The sequence below is a fragment of the Heptranchias perlo genome, unplaced genomic scaffold, assembly GCF_035084215.1.
Source record: "Heptranchias perlo isolate sHepPer1 unplaced genomic scaffold, sHepPer1.hap1 HAP1_SCAFFOLD_65, whole genome shotgun sequence".
Taxonomy (NCBI): domain Eukaryota; kingdom Metazoa; phylum Chordata; class Chondrichthyes; order Hexanchiformes; family Hexanchidae; genus Heptranchias; species Heptranchias perlo.
The window spans coordinates 1,954,702-1,972,132 of NW_027139677.1; the positions used below are offsets into that span (position 1 = coordinate 1,954,702).

Sequence of the window (17,431 nt, forward strand, 5' to 3'; positions counted from 1 at the left end):
AAAAGAAAGCAATTCTGACCCAGGATCTCGGTCTGAAAGTTGCTCTCATATTTTCTCTTTAATAATAATGAGAGTCCATTTACCACTTCAAGTATTTCCAGTTTTATTTCACACTACAAACCTTTGATGTTTTGGATTCAGGTTAATCATCGGTGTTTATTATTTTATTGATTATGAACTTTGGAAAAGTGCATTCCGTTCTGTCTTAACAGATCAAATGGACAATCGCTGCCTGTGATCACACAAACACTCGCAGCCCGGGCCTGCACTCCCTCAGAGATCTGAGCTGTCTCTGTCCCTCTGAACTGAACTGATTCCTCCATACTCTGAAACAGAGGTAAAGGATTAAACAGGCGACTGATCAATTCGGTCAAAATGCCAGAGACACTCGTTAATATTTAAATTACAAAATAGTCCCCTTTATACTGTAAAAAGGGAATTCGGGAAATTCTTGAAAAAGACAACTTTGCAGGACTATGGGGAAAGAATGGTTCCAGGGATCAGTGACCTCATTACGTGGATAGACTGGAAACGCTGGGATTGTTCTCCTTGGAGCAGAGAAGGTTGAGAGGAGATTTGATGGAGGTGTTCAAAATGATGAGGGGTCTAAACAAAGTAAATAAAGAACAACTGTTCCCACTGGTGGAAGAGTCATGAACCAGTGGACACAGGTTTAAGGTGATTGGCAAAAGAACCAAAGGCGATATGAGGAAAAACTTTATTATGCAGCGAATGTTTAGGATCTGGAATGCACTGCCCGAGGGGGTAGAGGAGGCAGATACAATCGTGGCTTTCAAAAAGGAATTAGATAGGAACCTAAAGGAGAAAATACTGAAGGGCTAGAAAGAAAGGGCGGAAGTGTGGGATTAGCCGGATTGCTCTTGCTGAGATCTGGCGTAGGCTCGATGGGCCGAATGGCCTACTTCTGTGCTGCAACCATTCTGTGATTCTAGGAGCGGTAGTTGGGAAGGGGGGGTGTGCGGGCGGGGGAAAGACTAATCGGAGAGCTCTTTCAAAGGGCCAGCACAGGCACAATGGGCCGAATGTCTTCCTTGTGTGCTGTGTCATTCTGTGGGGAGGAAATTAGTATTGGGCAGTGGTGTGAATTGGCATTATTGCATCTGACACCTGTTAGTTGGTCCATTGATAACCGTATAGTGATTGGTAGAATCGATACGGCCCAAGATCAATATTTACTTCCAGATACACGATTTTAACTTCCCCCTCCGCCCGGAAGGCACTGGCGAAAGTTTGGCGGGCAGTTAAAATGAGTAAACAATTTTACAACACCAAGTTATAGTCCAACAATTTTTATTTGAAATCTACAAGCTTTCGGAGGCTTCCTCCTTCCTCAGGTAAATGTGAGGGTTAAAACAGTTAAAATGAGGGAAGAGTCCTAACCTTAACCATCTCTTTCGATCAGGCGAGAGGGACACCCAAGAGACAGCTCGGTCACCGGGACCTGATCTGAAATATTGGTCAGAGGCCTGAGTCTGGGGAGCAGCGACCAATTCCCGGACAGGCCAGACCTGCCCTGATGGGGTCAGTGGGCTAGAAGAGGACCCAGGCAGGTGAGCAATTAAATTTTAATTTCAGGTGCCCTCCTTGTGCCAGGAGGGGCTTGACTGCTCCTGCGGGCCACACAATGAATCATTGGGCCTCGTTTGCTCCATGGCGATCGCGACCATAGGCGCCCAGCACCCCCACCCTCAGCCCGTTCCACCCCTCAACACTTAACTGAGTCCCCGGCTGCGGCTTCCTGCCGCCGTATTCCTGCTCCCGCCCATCGGCCAGGGAGTGGAGCTGGCCAAGTTCGGGCAGGGTCAGCGAGTAACATTTTACTAATAAGGCCCAGCCGTTAACTTCAAAGGAACATAAGAACATTGGAACATATGTTCATATTAATGGAGGCATGGAGTCCAAAAACAAGGACATTATTCCTGAACCTTTATAAACCACTGGTTAGACCTCAGCTGGAGTGTCGTGTACAATTCTGGGCCCCACACTTTACGAAGGATGTCAAGGTCTTAGAGAGGGTGCAGAAGAGATTTGCCAGAACGGTACCAGGGGTGAGGGACTCGAGTTACGTGGAGAGACGAAAGAAGCTGGGATTGTTCTCCTTCGAGGACAGAAAGTCAAGGGGAGAATTAATAAAGGTTCCAAAATCATGAAGGGTTTTGATAGAGTAAATAACGAGAAACTGATTCCAGTAGCAGGAGGGTGAGTGACCAGAGGAGATAGATTGGAGGTAAACGGCAAAAGAAGTAAAGAGCCAGAGGCGATATGAGGAAACATTTTTTTTACACAGCGAGTTTTTATGATCTGGAATGCACGGCCTGAAAGGCTGGCGGATGGAGATTCAATAATTACTTTTAAAAGGGAATTGGATAAATACTTGAAGGGAAAAACATTACAGGGATCTGGGGAGTGGGACTGATTGGATAACTCTTTCAAAGAGCCGGCACAGGCACGATGGGCCGAATGGCCTCATTCTGTGCTGTATCATTCCATAGTACTATGATACTACGATCGGCACATAGGAACAGGAGGAGGCCATTCAGCATCTTGAACCTGTTCCGCCATTCATTGAGATCATGGTTGATCTGTCTCCCAACTCCACCCTCCCGCATTGGCTCCACTTCCCGTAATACCCTTGGGCGAGCAAAAATCTATCGATCTCAGATTTAAAATGATTTTAAAGTGCCTGCATCTATTGCTTTTCGCGGGAGAGAGTTCCACACTTCTAACACCATTTGTGTGGAAAAGTGTTTCCTAACTTCTCTCCTGAATGGCCTGGCTCTGATTTGAAGGTTTATCTCCCCTTGTCCTTGACTTCCCCACCAGTGGAAGAAGTTTTTCTCTGACTACCCTATCAATTCTGTTGAAAATCCTAAAAACCTCAATGAAATCATCCCCTTAACCCCTTATATTCCAGAGAATGCAATCCTAGTTTATGTAATCTCTCCTCATAATCTAACCATTGGAGTTCTGGTAACATTCTGGTAAATCTGGGCAGCAGTCATTCGAAGGCCAATTTATCATTTCTAAGGATGGTCCGAGTCTTTAGGTTCCAAGACTCCCGTCGGGGCTCACTTCACTCACCCCGCCCCCACTTTAAAACCGGGACCTATGATTCTATAAAAAAATGCATTGTCCATAAAAGGATGGGCTTATTTAATAAAAATCATTAACACTCGGACTCACTGAATCAGCTCCAAGTTTTTACAGCTGAGGATGAGGTTTCGCAGATCGGGAACACATTGGTCCGTGAATTGGTTTCCATCCAGGTACAGCATCGTCACGGAATGGTTCATACTGAAAGCCGTCTTGAGATCCTCAATGCCAGCAGCTGTCAGATTGTTATCCTGCAATCTAAAGAACGAAAGGACTGACATTTATATATAGGGCCTTTCACCACCTCAGGACATCCCAAAAAGCTTCACAGCCAATGAAGTGCTCATGTGAAGTGTAGTCCCTGTTGCAATGTCGGAAACAAGGCAGCCAATTTAAGCATAGCAAGATCCCTCAAACAGGAATGTGATAAATGATCAGATCATCTGTTTTTAGTGATGTTGGTTGATGAATAAATATTGGGCAAAACACCGGGGGAGAACTCCCCCCTGCTCTTCTTCCAAATAGTGACCGTTGGATATTTTACATCCACCTGAGCGGGGCAGACGGGGCCTCGGTTTAAAGTCTTATCTGAAGGACGGCACCTTTGACAGTGCAGCAATCCCTCAGTACAGACCCTCCTACAATGCAGCGCTGCCTCAGTACTGACCCTTCGGCAGTGCAGCGCTCCCTCAGTACTACCCCTCCGACAGTGCAGCGCTCCCTCAGCACTGAACCTCCGACAGTGCAGCACTCCCTCAGTACTGACCCTCCTACAATGCAGCGCTGCCTCAGTACTGAACCTCCGGCAGTGCAGCGATCCCTCAGTACTGGAACCAGGGAGTGTCGGCCTGGATTATCTGCTGAAGTGTCTGGAGTGGGACTTCTATCCAGAAGCTACTGACTGAGAGACAAGAGCGCTACCGACTGAGCCACTGCCGACACCTGTGATTAATAATTGATATCGGAATTAAGTAAAGCTCGAAAAGGCAGTAAGATCTTGCAATATATTTAAAGAACAATGAGTGATTACAACTAAAGCAGTGAGTTTGGGTCAAGCCCTCTATTTACACCCAGCTTGATTTTACTCTATTGATCAACGGTAAAATCAGGCGGGGTGTAAAACAGGACCCGACTTGCCCCGACCCGGGCGGGTTAGATTAACATCTGGAGCATCACTTACTCCAGCCTCTCCGTTTTACAGTCCGGGTGCCTCAATGCCAGAGATAATAGTTTGACTCCTGCGTCTCCGATATTATTGTGATTCAGCCTGGACACAAAGAGAAAAAGTGTCACGGATAAGGTAAAAAAACAAATCTCGCTTCTGATCTAAATCTCTTGCAGTTTACAGGAAAGTTTCTCCTTAGAGCAGAGAAGGTTAAGAGCATATTTGAAGATGTGTTCAAAATCATGAAGGGTTTTGATAGAGGAGATAGGGAGAAACTGTTTCCAGTGGCAGGAGGGTCAGTAACCAGAGGACACGGATTTACGGTAATTGGCAAATGAACCAGAGGGGGAGATGAGGAGAATTCTTTTTACGCAGCGAGTTGTGATGATCTGTGATTCACTGCCTAAAGGGAGGTGGAAACAAATTCAATAATAAACTTCAAAGGGGGAATTGGAGAAATACTGGAAGGGAAAAATTTGCAGGAAAGGGGGAGTGTGGGACTAATTGGAAAGTTCTGTCAAAGATCCGGCACAGGCACGATGGGCCGAATGGAATGCGCAAAAAAAATCTCCTCTTCTCCCCTCTGGCTCTTTTCCCACTTACCTTAAATCCATGTCCCCTGGTTCACGACCCTTCTGCCGCTGGAAACAGTTTCTACTTATTTTTACTCCAACAAACCCTTCATGAGTTTGATCACTTCTATCAAATCTCCCATTAACCTTCTCTGCTCTAAGGAGAACAACCCCAGTTTCCTCAATCTCTCCACGAAACTGAAATCCCTCAACCCTGTTACCATTCTGATAAATCCCCTCTGCATCCTCTCCGAGGCCTTCACATCCTTCCAAAAGTGCAGTACCGAGAATTGGCCACAATACGACAGTTGGGGCCGAACCAGTGCTTGAAAAAGGCTTGGCGTAACTATATACGGAGAAAAAACAGTGTACCTTTTAAGAGATGAACAGCTTTTAACCAGATTAAGAGGCAGGGAAAAGGGGGGGGGAGAACAAAAGGGAGAGGTCTGTGATGGGGTGGAACACAGAAGTGATTCAATGGCAAAAGTGGATGATGTTGCAAGGCAAAAGGGGGCGGACAAGTATTGAAACAAAAGACAGGTCCAGAGGAGGTGGAATTGGTTGCAGCAGAATAGCAGAGAAGGTGAGAAGCAACAAAAATCTGGAAAGGAGGAGAAGGCTCTTGTGGCCCTGGAATGTGTAGTGGAAGAACGGTGGGCCCAACTGGAGGAAGGCACGTATTGAAGTTTATTTAAGTGAATTACAGCCGGGACATTTAACAGGCGACACTGGGACACTGTCCCGTTTTTGTGTCCCTACTCGTTTCCAATTTCAGCCCTCCCTCTCCCGTTAATAAATACCTCAGAACTTTGCATTTGTGCATCGCGGGGACCAGTCGCTTGACCCCTTCCTCCTGGATGTAGCATTTCTCCAAATTCAGCTCCTCCAGAGTTTCGCACAGTCGGACAACGTGGGAGAGCACGGCGCAGTCGAGGGGGCTCAGCCTCAGCGCGAGCCGCGGGTTGGAAGCCCCGAAGTTCAGCCTTTCCACCGCCCCGACTGTCCGCTGGGCCAGCGCACTGTTCTGAGACTCGCACAGGTAGTGGAACAGATTGAGGAGCTGCCTCTTGCCCGCGTTCCTGTCTGTCCTCTTGATCTCAGCCTGAACGTTGATCTTCAGCCAGTCGACGGCCTGGCAGATGGTATGGTGGTTCAACGGGCCCAGGATCTCCTCCAGCTGCTCGGCGGAGGCGGGCGACGAGAGGCCCACCACGAAGCGGAGAAAGATCTCAAAGCGGCCGTCGTCCTTCCTGAACGCCCAGTTAAGGAGTTCGAACACGTTCTGGCGCTTCGGGGTCAGGTACTGAGCCAGGGCGGCAAAGAACTCTTGGATAGTGAGATGGAGAAACGTATAGACAACATTCCTCGCCTCCTCTTCCCTCTCCAGGATCTCCATCATGAAGCCGGAAATGAACTTAGAGGGCTCCAGCTGGTGTTGGCGGAAGTGATCTTCGTTGAAGACGATGACCCTCTCGGAAACTCCCTGGTAGGCCATCTCCCCGGCTCGGAGCAACATGGCCCGCTGGTCTTCAACATCCCGACAGTGGTTCCTCAAGAGGTTACAAACGTAGTTGGAGAAGAGTTGCGTGATTGTTTTGGGGAGCGGTCGCTTCCCCTCCGGTTGAGTGAAGAGCGGGCCTAAGGTGGAGCACGTGATCCAGCAGTAGGAAGGGTTGTAGCACATGGTGTACAGGATCTCATTCTCCTCAACGTGTTTGAAGACGTCGGCGGCCAGTTTCTCGTCCCCGAAGAAGCGTCTGAAATAATCCTTCCGTTCGGCGGCGAGGAAGCCCAGAATCTCGGCCCAGAGGTTGATGTTGGCCTGTTCCAAAGAGTCAAGGGCGGTTGGCCGGCTTGTGAGCAGCACAGAACATCCTTTCAGCAACCGTTCCTGCACCAGGCAGCGGACAATCTCGGACACTTCACATCTGCTTTCGGGCCCTGTACAGCGGTGCCCAGAGACTTGACTTGCTCCACGGCCGGTGAAATCAATCCTGTACTGGAACTCATCCAACCCATCGAACACAAAGAGCAGATATTCCGGCCTCATCCATATCTCTCCAAGTATCTTTTCCAAATAAGGGTAGGACTCTAACACCATGTCTTTCAGGGACGTGCTCCCCTTTACGGCGTTGAGGTCTCTGAATTTAAAATGAAAGACGAATTGGAACTGAGGATAGATGTTCCCCAAGGCCCATTCATGGACCATCTTCTGGACCATGGTGGTCTTACCGATCCCGGCCACCCCACTGACCACTGAGGTCCCAGACAGGCTGCTGTGGCCGAAGCTACTCCTGAACAGTTGATGAATGCGGATCTTCTCCAGTTCACTGACCACATGCTTCTGCTGCCACTCCTCGTGGTCCCTGCCTCTGGCCAGCAGCTCGTGTTCCACTAGTCTCCGCTCTCGGAGAGAAGAAATAACTACCAGTTCGGTGTAGCGATTGGTGCCGGAGAAACTCTTTGCCTTGTCCCTTCCTCGGATGGCGCCTTTGGCCACCCTCGCGTTTTGGGAGCAGAGATGTTCCTTGTGCTGCTTCTGGATATCTTTCGGGACAACATTAACAACGCCATTAGTGTCGATCTCCGTGTCATGTCAGGCCGCTCCACGGGGTGGAAACTCATCTCGATCGGATTGACCGTCCGTTATACGTCCTGCCTGATATTCAATACCATTAACTGCAATAGTGGGCGAGACATATAACGAACGGTGGATGAAATACCGCCTGTTTTGCACCAGCTCCCAAGATGAGTTGCCACCCCACACTTATTTACTTTAGCATTGGGTGCGATTTTAACTCTGGGCAATGATGTAAAATGGCCGATGTCGAATTGGTCGCCCGTTCGACAAGTGGACCGATTTTCCCATCCATTGCCTCCAGTGGAGAGGAAAATCGGGCGGAGTGTACAACAGGCGGCTAATTCGATATCACCTAATTTGCATCGTCGGCAAAAGTTAAAATGACACCCAATGGAAAGAAATTGGGCGGAGTTTAAAACGGATTGGTGATTCCCTAGCGCCCATCTTGCCCTAAAAAAATTTACCCCTCCCCTGCCAGAGACTAGAAATGACCTTCTGCCTTATTCGGGTACCAACATTTAATGTTGGCGGTGAGGGAACTTAAGGGTATCGTACAGATCCGTTCAGACTTGCTACCCCAATATGATGAACAGTAATTTCTAGTTTCATACACTGTTCCTTTTCCAGCTTGCAAGAGGAAACTTCTATTTCTGCCATTCGCAAAGTTACATATCGCAGTGAAACGCTCGTTTTAACATTCAAAAGGCCGAGAATTACCCTGGAATCTGCTTCCTGGCCGTTCGCAACCTGCTCGTACCTCAATCAGTTTCCTTACATTGTGTCTGAGACTGCAGTGTTGTATCGGGAAATTTAGCACCATTGTGTACTGGATTCGAATGAGGTTTCTCTCCCCATTATTTTAGCCAAGGTCGTAAAGACATTCGTTACCAGCTCAGCTAGAACAAAGATGGCAGAATTTCAGACTAAGGCTCGAAGAGTTTATAGGCCACCATTTCAAGAGGAGACTTCAAGCCTTTGGGAGTGTCGAACGATGGGATAAACAGAGTGGAGCAGGATGGAACTTTTTATCTGTTTGTCTCTCTCTTTCTGATTATCTATATCTCTGGCTCTCTCTCTATATATGTCGCTCTCTGTCGCTCTCTCTCTCGCTCTGTTTCCCTCTCTCCCTCTCTGTCTCACTCTGTCTCTCTCTCTCCCTCCCTCTCTGCCTGTCTCACTCTGTCTCTCTCTGCCCCCCCTCTCTCTCTGTCTCTCTGTCTGTCTCTCTCTGTCTCTTTTGCTCTCTACCCCTCTGTCTCTCCCTCTCTCTCTCTCTGTCTGTCGCTTCCTCTCTGTCTCTCTCTCTCTGTCTCTCTCTATGTGTCCCTCTCTCTCTCCCTCTCTCTTTCTGTGTCTGTGTGTTTCTCTCTCTCTGCTCTCTCTCTTTGTCTCTCTCCCTCCCTCTCTGAATCTCTCTCTTCTTATCTCTAACTCTCTGTCTTTCCCTCTTCGAGTCTCTCTCTCCTTCTCTATCAGTCTCTGTCTCTTCCTATCTGTCCCTCAGTCTCTCTGTCTCTGTCCCTGTCTCTCTCTCTCTCCCCGTCTCTCTTTCTTCCTGTCTATCTCCCTGTCTCTGCTGCACGGCATATATATATATATATATATATATATATAAAATATATTAGAAAAGAGACTGGTGCCAGAGGACTGGCGGACAGTTAATGTGACTCCTGTATTTAATAACGGAGATAGAACCAGTCCACGGATCTTTGGACCAATTAGCTTAATGTCGATGGCAGGAAAGGTAATGGAATCCTTACACAAAGATGTAATAGAAAACACGTAGAAACCAAAAATATAATAAAGAGTAGTCAGCACGGAATTCAAAAGGGAAGGTCATGCTTTGTCAACCTTTGAATTCTTTGAAGAAGTAACAGAAGGTGTAGACAATGGTAATGCAGTAGATAGCATATGTTTGGATTTTCAAAAGCCTTCGATAAGCTATCGCATAGTAGACATCTGACTAAGGTCAGAGCATGTGGACTCAGTGGACAAGTAGCAGAATGGATAGCAAGTTGGCTACAAAACAGAAAAGAGAGTCGGGATTAAAGGTAGTTACTCAGACTGGCAAAAGGTGGGAAGTGGTGTTCCACAAGGATCTGTGCTGAGACCACTGTTGTTCACCATTTACATAAGCGATGTGGACTTTGGAATCGGGAAGTACAATAACAAAATTTGCAGACATCACCAAATTGGGGGTTATAGTTAATACAGAGGAGGACTGCAAAATTAATAAACATGCAGAATGGGCGTGTAATTGGCAAAATAATTTCAATACAGATATGTGTGAGGTGGTACATTTTGGTTGGAAGAATAAGGATGCCACATTGGAAAATAAGAGTCTAAATGGGGTAAGGGGTCAGAGGGATCTGGGGTACAGATGCACAAATCACTAAAAGAAGCGACGCAGGTTAATAAACAAAGCACGGGTTCATTTCTAGAGGGAGAGAATTGAAAAGCAGCGAAGTTATGTTAACCTTATATCGAACCTTGGTTAGAACACCCTAAGAGCACTGTGAACAGTTCTGGTCTCCATGTTATAAAAAGGATAGAGAGGCACTGGAGCAAGTGCAAAGAAGATTTACTGGAATGATATCAGGTTATATATGTCAGGAAAGATTGAACAGGCTGCGGCGCCTTCCTATAGAAAAGAGAAGGCTGACCAGATAGACATCTTGAAGATTATGAAATGATTTGATAGAGTACATGCAGAGAAGATATTTCCACTTGCGGGGAGACCTGAACTAGGAATCATAAACTTGAGACAGTCACCATTAAATCCAGCAGGGAATTCAGGAGAAACTTCGTTACACAGGGAATGGTGAGAATGTGGAACTCGCTAACATAGGAAGTAGTTGGGGAGAATAGCGTAGATGCATTTAAGGGGAAGCTGGTGTAAAATAATACTGTGTCGGAACAAAAATTGCTAGATTATTTTAAAAAGTACCCTGCGCACAAAAGGGTCAAATAGAAGACTAGAATATCAAAAAACACAAGAACTGCCTGTTCTGCTGATAAGAGATCTCTATTAATCAAAGAACAGATGTCATTCATTGAGATGGCCAGCCTGTAACTAAGCAATTGTCAACAACGTATGTCCTGTATAATGAAATTGTCAAAACATGTCCCAGCCAAGCCATTGAAGTTCTGTTGTGTACATGTAAACGGTGTCACCTGAGACCACATGTTTGCCCGGGGAAGCATAAGATTAGAAGTTTTGACCAGCTCTGTCTTGTCAAACAAAGGAAATAAAGATAATCCTGTTGACTGTTGAATTACTTTAAGGGTCTTTGAACATGTTACCTGATAAGCAGCAAACAAAGATCAATCCAGTGTATGGGAGGACATTTACACCTAATTGAGGCAAACAAGGACCCAGCAATCTTTGTAATAAACAAGCTGTTTAAAGACAAATCGGAAAAGACACTCAGGCTGTGCCTTTTAGATGAGTTTCAGCTAAAGAAAGAGTGGGCGGATCCAACAAAAATATAACGAAAGGTGTGAATCAAAAAACACAAAGGATCGAAACAAAGCTCGGAACGAGATCACCCGTTTTACGCTGTTGACCAGAAGACTTGAAACCGGGTAGTGCCAACCTTGTATTGTGTTATTGCCGCTGAAATACTGTGTATATTGATGATTCTGCTGATGTTATAATAAATCCTTGTTATACCCATTTGGGATAGCCAAGTGAATTATTGGAAGGGAAACCACGGGCTGAGAGCCCACCAACAGGGGACGCGATTTGAATACGGGATAAACACACGAGGGAGAAAGGAATAAAATGATACGTTGATGGGGTAGGATGAGGAATGGTGGGAGGAGGGTCTTGTGGAATACAAACACCAGCACGGACCTGTTGGGCCGAATGGCCTGTTTCTGTGCTGTACCTTCTCGGTAGTTCTATTTAATTTCATAGAATTACAATGGGGGAACAGCCAGTTGGACCCGAACAGTCCGTGTTGGTGTTCACCCTCCACAGGAGCAGTATAACTAATCGCATCTGCTCGTCCTGTTCCCATATCGATTTACCCCCTCCCTTTCCTTCAATCACCGATCTAACCTATTCTGAAATGTAGATATAGTCTCTGCTTCAATCACTAACCCTTATTGCACAGTCTCACAGATAAGGAAAGGGTCTATAGCCCATTATCCTCTCGCTTCCCAAAGAGTTAATGCCAATTTTTGTGGTTTTGTTACTGAACTGGAATCCAGAGGCCTGGACTAATAATCCAGAGAACGTGAGTTCAAATCCCACCAGGGCTGTTTGAGAATTGGAAATCAGTTTTAAAAATGCTGGAAATAAAAAGCTGGAATCGGTAAAAGTGACCGGGAAGGTGTTGGATTTTCATAAAAACACAACTGGTTCACTGATGTCCCTTCAGGGGAAGGAAACCTGCCGTCCTTACTCAGTCAGGGCCTTTCTGCGACTCCACTCCTCACTCGGTTTGGGCCTATCTGCGATTCCACTCCTTACCCAGTCTGGGCCTGTATGTGAATCCAGTCCTTACCCGGTCTGGGTCTATATGTGACTCCAGTCCTTACCCGGTCTAGGCCTATACGCCACTCCAGTCCTTACCCGGTCTAGGCCTATACGCCACTCTAATCCTTACCTGGTCTGGGCATATACGTCACTCCAATCCTTACCTGGTCTGGGCCTATACGTCACTCCAGTCCTTACCCGGTCTGGGCCTCTATGTGATTCCAGTCCTTAGCCGGTATGGGCCTATATGTGACTCCAGTCCTTACCCGGTCTGGGCCTATACGTCACTCCAGACCTTAACCAGTCTGGGCCTATATGTAACTCTATTCTTTCCCCGGTTTGGGCCTATATGTAACTCCAGTCCTTACCCGTTCTGGGCCTATATGTGACTCCAATCCTTAGCCGGTCTGGGCATCTATGTGACTCCAGTCCTCACCCAGTCTGGGCCTATTTGTGACTCTAGTCTTTCCCCGGATTGGGCGTATTTGTGTCTCCAGTCCTTACCCGTTCTGGGCCGATATATGACTCCAGTCCTTACCCGTTCTGTACCTTTTTACGCCTCCAGTCCCCACACCAACGTGGTTGACTCTTAACTGCCCTCTGAGGTGGGCTTAGCAAGAAACTCAGCTGTATCCAAGAGAGTTTAGGGGTGGGCAATAACTGCCTGCGACGCCCACATCTCAAGAATGACTAAAGAAATAAACGATTGCAAGTTATTATTGACGCCCTGTGTACATTCGGGGGGGGGGGGGGGGTGCGTGGCCGGGGGTGGGGTGGAGATGCGATCTTTCTGACTGGTACAGGTCAGTACTGGGGCAATTTGCATTGGGGCATCAGAAACTTCAGACATTAAGTACCAGTTGGTGGGTGGGGGGTGGTGAAACTCGATTTGGGTGGTGATATAAAACGCTCGTTATACTTCAGTGGAGGTGAATATCGGGTGCAGGGCCAATATCGGCGGCAGTTGCGATACGGACCCGTTTTGGGCCCCCGCCTAAATCAAATTTCACCCGCTTAGTGTCTTAAGTTTGAAATCACCATTCATCAGCTGCCGGATCCTCGTGGTATAAATCGGATGATCGCATTGGCTCAGAGCTGAGCCATTGACTTACCTTTCAGATCACCTGACAGTTTCTCTTCCACCTGACTGCAGCGTGCGTTGTGAAGCAGATTCGGACCTGAGAAAGACGTTTCACCTCATTAGTATTGAGCTTTATCTCTGGGACAAATAGTGAAATAACCACTTCCGGTGGCCAGTTCGAGACATTGTGTCGGACAATACCTTTCTTCTGTATTTCCTTCAATATGTATTTCAGCTTTGGCCTGGCTCCCTGCATTTTCACCAAGGTTTCCCACAATGTCCGTTCTGCGCGGCCGTTCTTTTCCGTCACTCTATCCAGAAGGTATCGAGAGGCTTCCTTTCTGCGTTGGTGCTTCACTGATTGACTGATGAACTGCAATCACCAAGAGATAATGCGGAAGAAAGAAAGACAGAAAGATAGAAAGATAAAAAGAAAAAGGAAAGTTAGACTTTTGCAATTATATAGCGCCTTTCACGACCTCAGGATATCCCAAAGCATTTTACACCCAATTAAGTACTTTTGAAGTGTAGTCACTGTTGTAATGTATAAAAGGCGACAGCCAATTTGCGCACAGCAAGATCCCACAAAAAGCAATGTGATAATGACTAGATAATCTGATTTAGTGATGTTGGTTGAGGGATAAATATCGGGCTCAGGACACTGAGAAGAACTCCCTCTGCTCTTCTGCGAAATAATGGCCGTGGGATATTTTATGTCCATCAGACAGGGGCAGACGGAGCCTCGGTTTAACGTTTCAACAAAAAACGACAACAAGTGACAGTGCAGCACTCCCTCAGTACTAACACTGTGAGTGTCCACCTGGATTTTGTGCTCAACCCTCTGGACTGGAACTTGTACCCACTACCTGCAGACTCAAAGGCAAGAGTTCTACTCACTGAGTCACAGCTGACACCTGTAATGGTACTAGACCGCGACCATTGTGCTGAAATAACATCACCTTCAGTGGCTTGTTAGGGGAAAGGTTTAGAATTACAAAGAAACAGAAAATACAGAGCAGGCCTCAGTGAGGATCAATAGTAAAACATCGCTCGAAAGTAGCAATAAAATAAAGAAAGATGATTGTTTCCTTCAATGCCTGAAATTCTGGGATTCATTTAACACCCATCTTGAGCCAGTGTAATTGCAGGAAATTCGAGTGTACCGTGCTTTAACCTGGGGGCGGAGCTATTGTAATGAGCCGTGATAGGTTCAAGGGAAAGGGATTGACAGATATGCGTACAACAGTCAGGAAATTCAGTTGCAGCGTAACACACTTGCGTCCGAGTTTCTTCGATTTTTAACACTGGGTATTTTTGCTTTACACCCGATTACACGTGTCTCACTTGCAGCGTCCTGCAGGGTTCCACTCAGGCTCAGCGCAACTTCCAAGAACAAGAAATTGTTGCAAGTTTTCAAGAGTAGCTGAGGAAGACCTGGCTGTCCAATCTCTCCAGAATGGTTCTGTGCATTTCTTGGCGCCGGTTAATGGACACAAGCAAGGGCCTAGTAGGTGATTGTCTAACAGCTTTCTTGGTTGGGAAATGGTGGGAGTGTTGGAGAGGGGAGGGGGAGAAGAACATCTGAGCGCCTACATGAAATAATGGGGATAATGTAGGGGAAAACCTGGCGTGGTGTATAATGGCGACCGACTGGGCAGTGTGCGGTTCACACCACCGCCCAAAGTTTAAATTGCCCACATTGGGCTGAGCTTCCAATTTCGGACCTGTCCGATTTTGCTGTACTTTGAGGCCTCCTTCTCAAGATGTAATCGATACTTTACTTTTAATGTTGAAAGTTTATAAAACCCTGGTTCAGGCCCCAGCTGGAGTATTGTGTCCAATTCTGGGCACCACACTTTAGAAGGACGCCAAGGCCTTAGAAAGGGTGCAGAAGAGATTTACTAGAATGGTACCGGGGATGAGGGACTAAAGTTATGTGGAGAGTTTGGGGAAACTGGGATTGTTCTCCTTAGCGCAGAGTCGGTTAAAAGAAGATTTAATAGAGGGATTCAAAATCGTGAAAAGTTTTGATGGAGTAAATAAGGAGAAACTGTTTCCAGTGGGAGAAAGTCCGGTAACCAGAGGACACAGATTTAAGGTAATGTGCAAAAGGTCCAGGGGCGACATTTTTTAATGCAGCGAGTTGTGATGATTTGGAGTGCACTGCCTGAAAGGGCGGTGGAAGCAGGTTCAATAGTAACTTTCCAAAGGTAAATCCTTGAAGAGGAAACATTTACAGGGCAATGGGGAAAGAGTGAGGGGAATAGGACTGATTGGAGAGACATTTCAAAGAGCCGGCACAGGCACGATTGGCCGAGTGGCCTCCACCTTTGCTGTACAATACTGCGATACGACTATGATTTACTCTCGATTCTAAATGACCAACGCTTTGACGCAAAATGAGGCAACTGGTGTAATCCAACATACCCCATATTCCTCGTCACTCAGTGAATTTTCTGCCATTAGTGCCAGGGCGATATTCTCCACCAGTTCAACCATCGCTTCCTCTATTCTCTGACGGTAGAACTGGGTGATGACTTGTAACTCTGTGTCATTATAACTGGCCAGAAGTCGTCTGACTCCATCTTTCTCCTCAGCTAAAAAAACAATGTAATTTAACGTGAATGAAAATTGCAACATACAAGATATGATTAAGTAATTTACAAGAATATTGTTTCAGCCGGTTGGCAACCAGTTGTAAATTCCCTCATCAACCCTTACCATTGCCAGTTATATAGTTGATCACCTTTCGAATTGCCCCTTTTCCACTTTTCCCTCCTGTCGGAGTACTTTGTCCTGGTCCCGTTTTCCACCCCTCAGCCATAATGGAAACATCTGCTCGGAATCTGAGCGGAAATAAACTTCATTCATTAGAATAGGTAAATATCGACAATTAATATCCGGTGGATTGATCCAATACAATTAATGGAATGAAGTTACGTTATGAATAGTTATTGATAGAGTAAATGAGGCGAAACTGTGGCAGGAGGATCGGTAACCAAAGGACGCTGATTTAACGTGATCGGCAACAGAATCAGAGGCGGAGATGAGGAAACATGTTTTTACGCAGAGAGTTTTGATGATCTGGAATTCACTGCCTGAAAGGGCGGTGGAAACAGATTCAATTGTAACTTTCAAAAGGAAATAATTGAAAATGAAAATGTTGCAGGGTTATGGGGAGCGAGCAGGGGAATTGGACTAATTAGTTAACTCTTTCAAAGAGCGGGCACAGACACGATGGGCCTAATGGCCTCCTCCTGTGCTGTATGATTCGATGATATCACAATTCTACCTTATTAAATTGTAAGGGGTACAATTATTAAGGTCTTCCTTCACTGCTTTCTGGCTTCACTGCTGAAGGTTAGAATTAAAAATTCTTTTTCACAACTCTCTCACTTCCGGATAGCTTAAGGGTGGCAATTTGAACCTATCTCGGCCGCCGGGAAACGGCCGAGATTGGTTTTACACCCGCCGCCCAATATTACTCCCTAGAAGGAACGAAAGAACGGATGTTTATACGGCACATTTCAGGACCTCCCAAAGCCGCTGTACAGACAATGAAGGACTTTTTTGATGTCTATTCAGTGCTATAAACGGAGGGAATCACGGAAGCTGGTGTACGGACAGCAAGATCCCACAAACATCAAGGACTTTGTAATAGGGCCCTAACTTGTAAGCATTGGATTCCTCTCTTGCTTTCAGGTCTGTTGGGTAGGACATTCCAAGGTTATAATCACGACTAGCACTCGGGGACTGGGATCTGCGATTCCAGACCGTCCTCCAGGTGATATAAAGTCCTCAGAAAACATGTTATTATGACAGATTACATCAGGAACTTCTTCATCCTACAAAGTGTGATCAACACATGGAACCAACTCCACGTCGTATTAATGACTATCGGCCGTGGAAGAAGGTGGATGGTTCGCAGTCCCGCTCCAGAGACTTGAGCAGACAATCTGGGCCGACACTCCACGGTGCCAGTACTGAGGGAGTGCTGCACTGTGGTTGGTACTGTCTTCGGACAAGATGTTAAAGTGAGGAACAGGAGGAGGCCATTCAGCCCCCTTAAGCCTGTTTACATAGGAACAAGAGGAGGCCATTCAGCTCCCCTCCAGCAAGTTACATAACAGGAGTAGGCATTTCAGCCCATCGAACTTTTTACACAGGGACAGGAGAAGGCCATTCAGTCCATCGAGCCTGTTACACAGGGACAGGAGAAGGCCATTCAGCCTATCGAGCCTGTCACACAGCGACAGAAGAAGGCCATTCAGTCCCCCTCGAGCTTGTTACATAGGAACAGGAGTAGGCCTTTCAGCCCATCGAGCCTGTCACACAGCGACAGAAGAAGGCCATTCAGTCCCCCTCGAGCTTGTTACATAGGAACAGGAGTAGGCCTTTCAGCCCATCGAACCTGTTGCACAGGAACAGGAGGAGG

At 46.6% G+C, this 17,431-nt stretch overlaps 1 protein-coding gene across 1 annotated transcript; it reads right to left on the bottom strand.

Moving 5' to 3' along the window:
• Positions 1–1,650: 1,650 nt before the first annotated feature.
• Positions 1,651–15,495, bottom strand: LOC137318128 (NACHT, LRR and PYD domains-containing protein 3-like). The gene is made up of 8 exons (XM_067981101.1): positions 15,424–15,495; positions 13,198–13,369; positions 13,028–13,093; positions 5,652–7,398; positions 4,883–5,008; positions 4,295–4,381; positions 3,227–3,372; positions 1,651–1,862 (listed from the first exon to the last, which is right to left on the bottom strand). The coding sequence occupies exons 1-8, from the start codon at positions 15,493–15,495 to the stop codon at positions 1,651–1,653; spliced, it is 2,628 nt and encodes an 875-aa protein (XP_067837202.1).
• Between the last annotated feature and the right edge of the window lie 1,936 nt (positions 15,496–17,431).

Bases quoted from the DNA above. Each gene is read 5' to 3' on its own strand.
- LOC137318128 (XM_067981101.1), bottom strand. From the start codon at position 15,495: ATGGTTGAACTGGTGGAGAATATCGCCCTGGCACTAATGGCAGAAAAT. The intron at 5,009-5,651 runs GTATTTATTAAC...TGTTCTCCTTAG, and splicing joins CACAAATGCAAAGTTCTGAG to AGCAGAGAAGGTTAATGGGA. The intron at 4,382-4,882 runs GTAAGTGGGAAA...CTTTGTGTCCAG, and splicing joins CCAGGGGACATGGATTTAAG to GCTGAATCACAATAATATCG.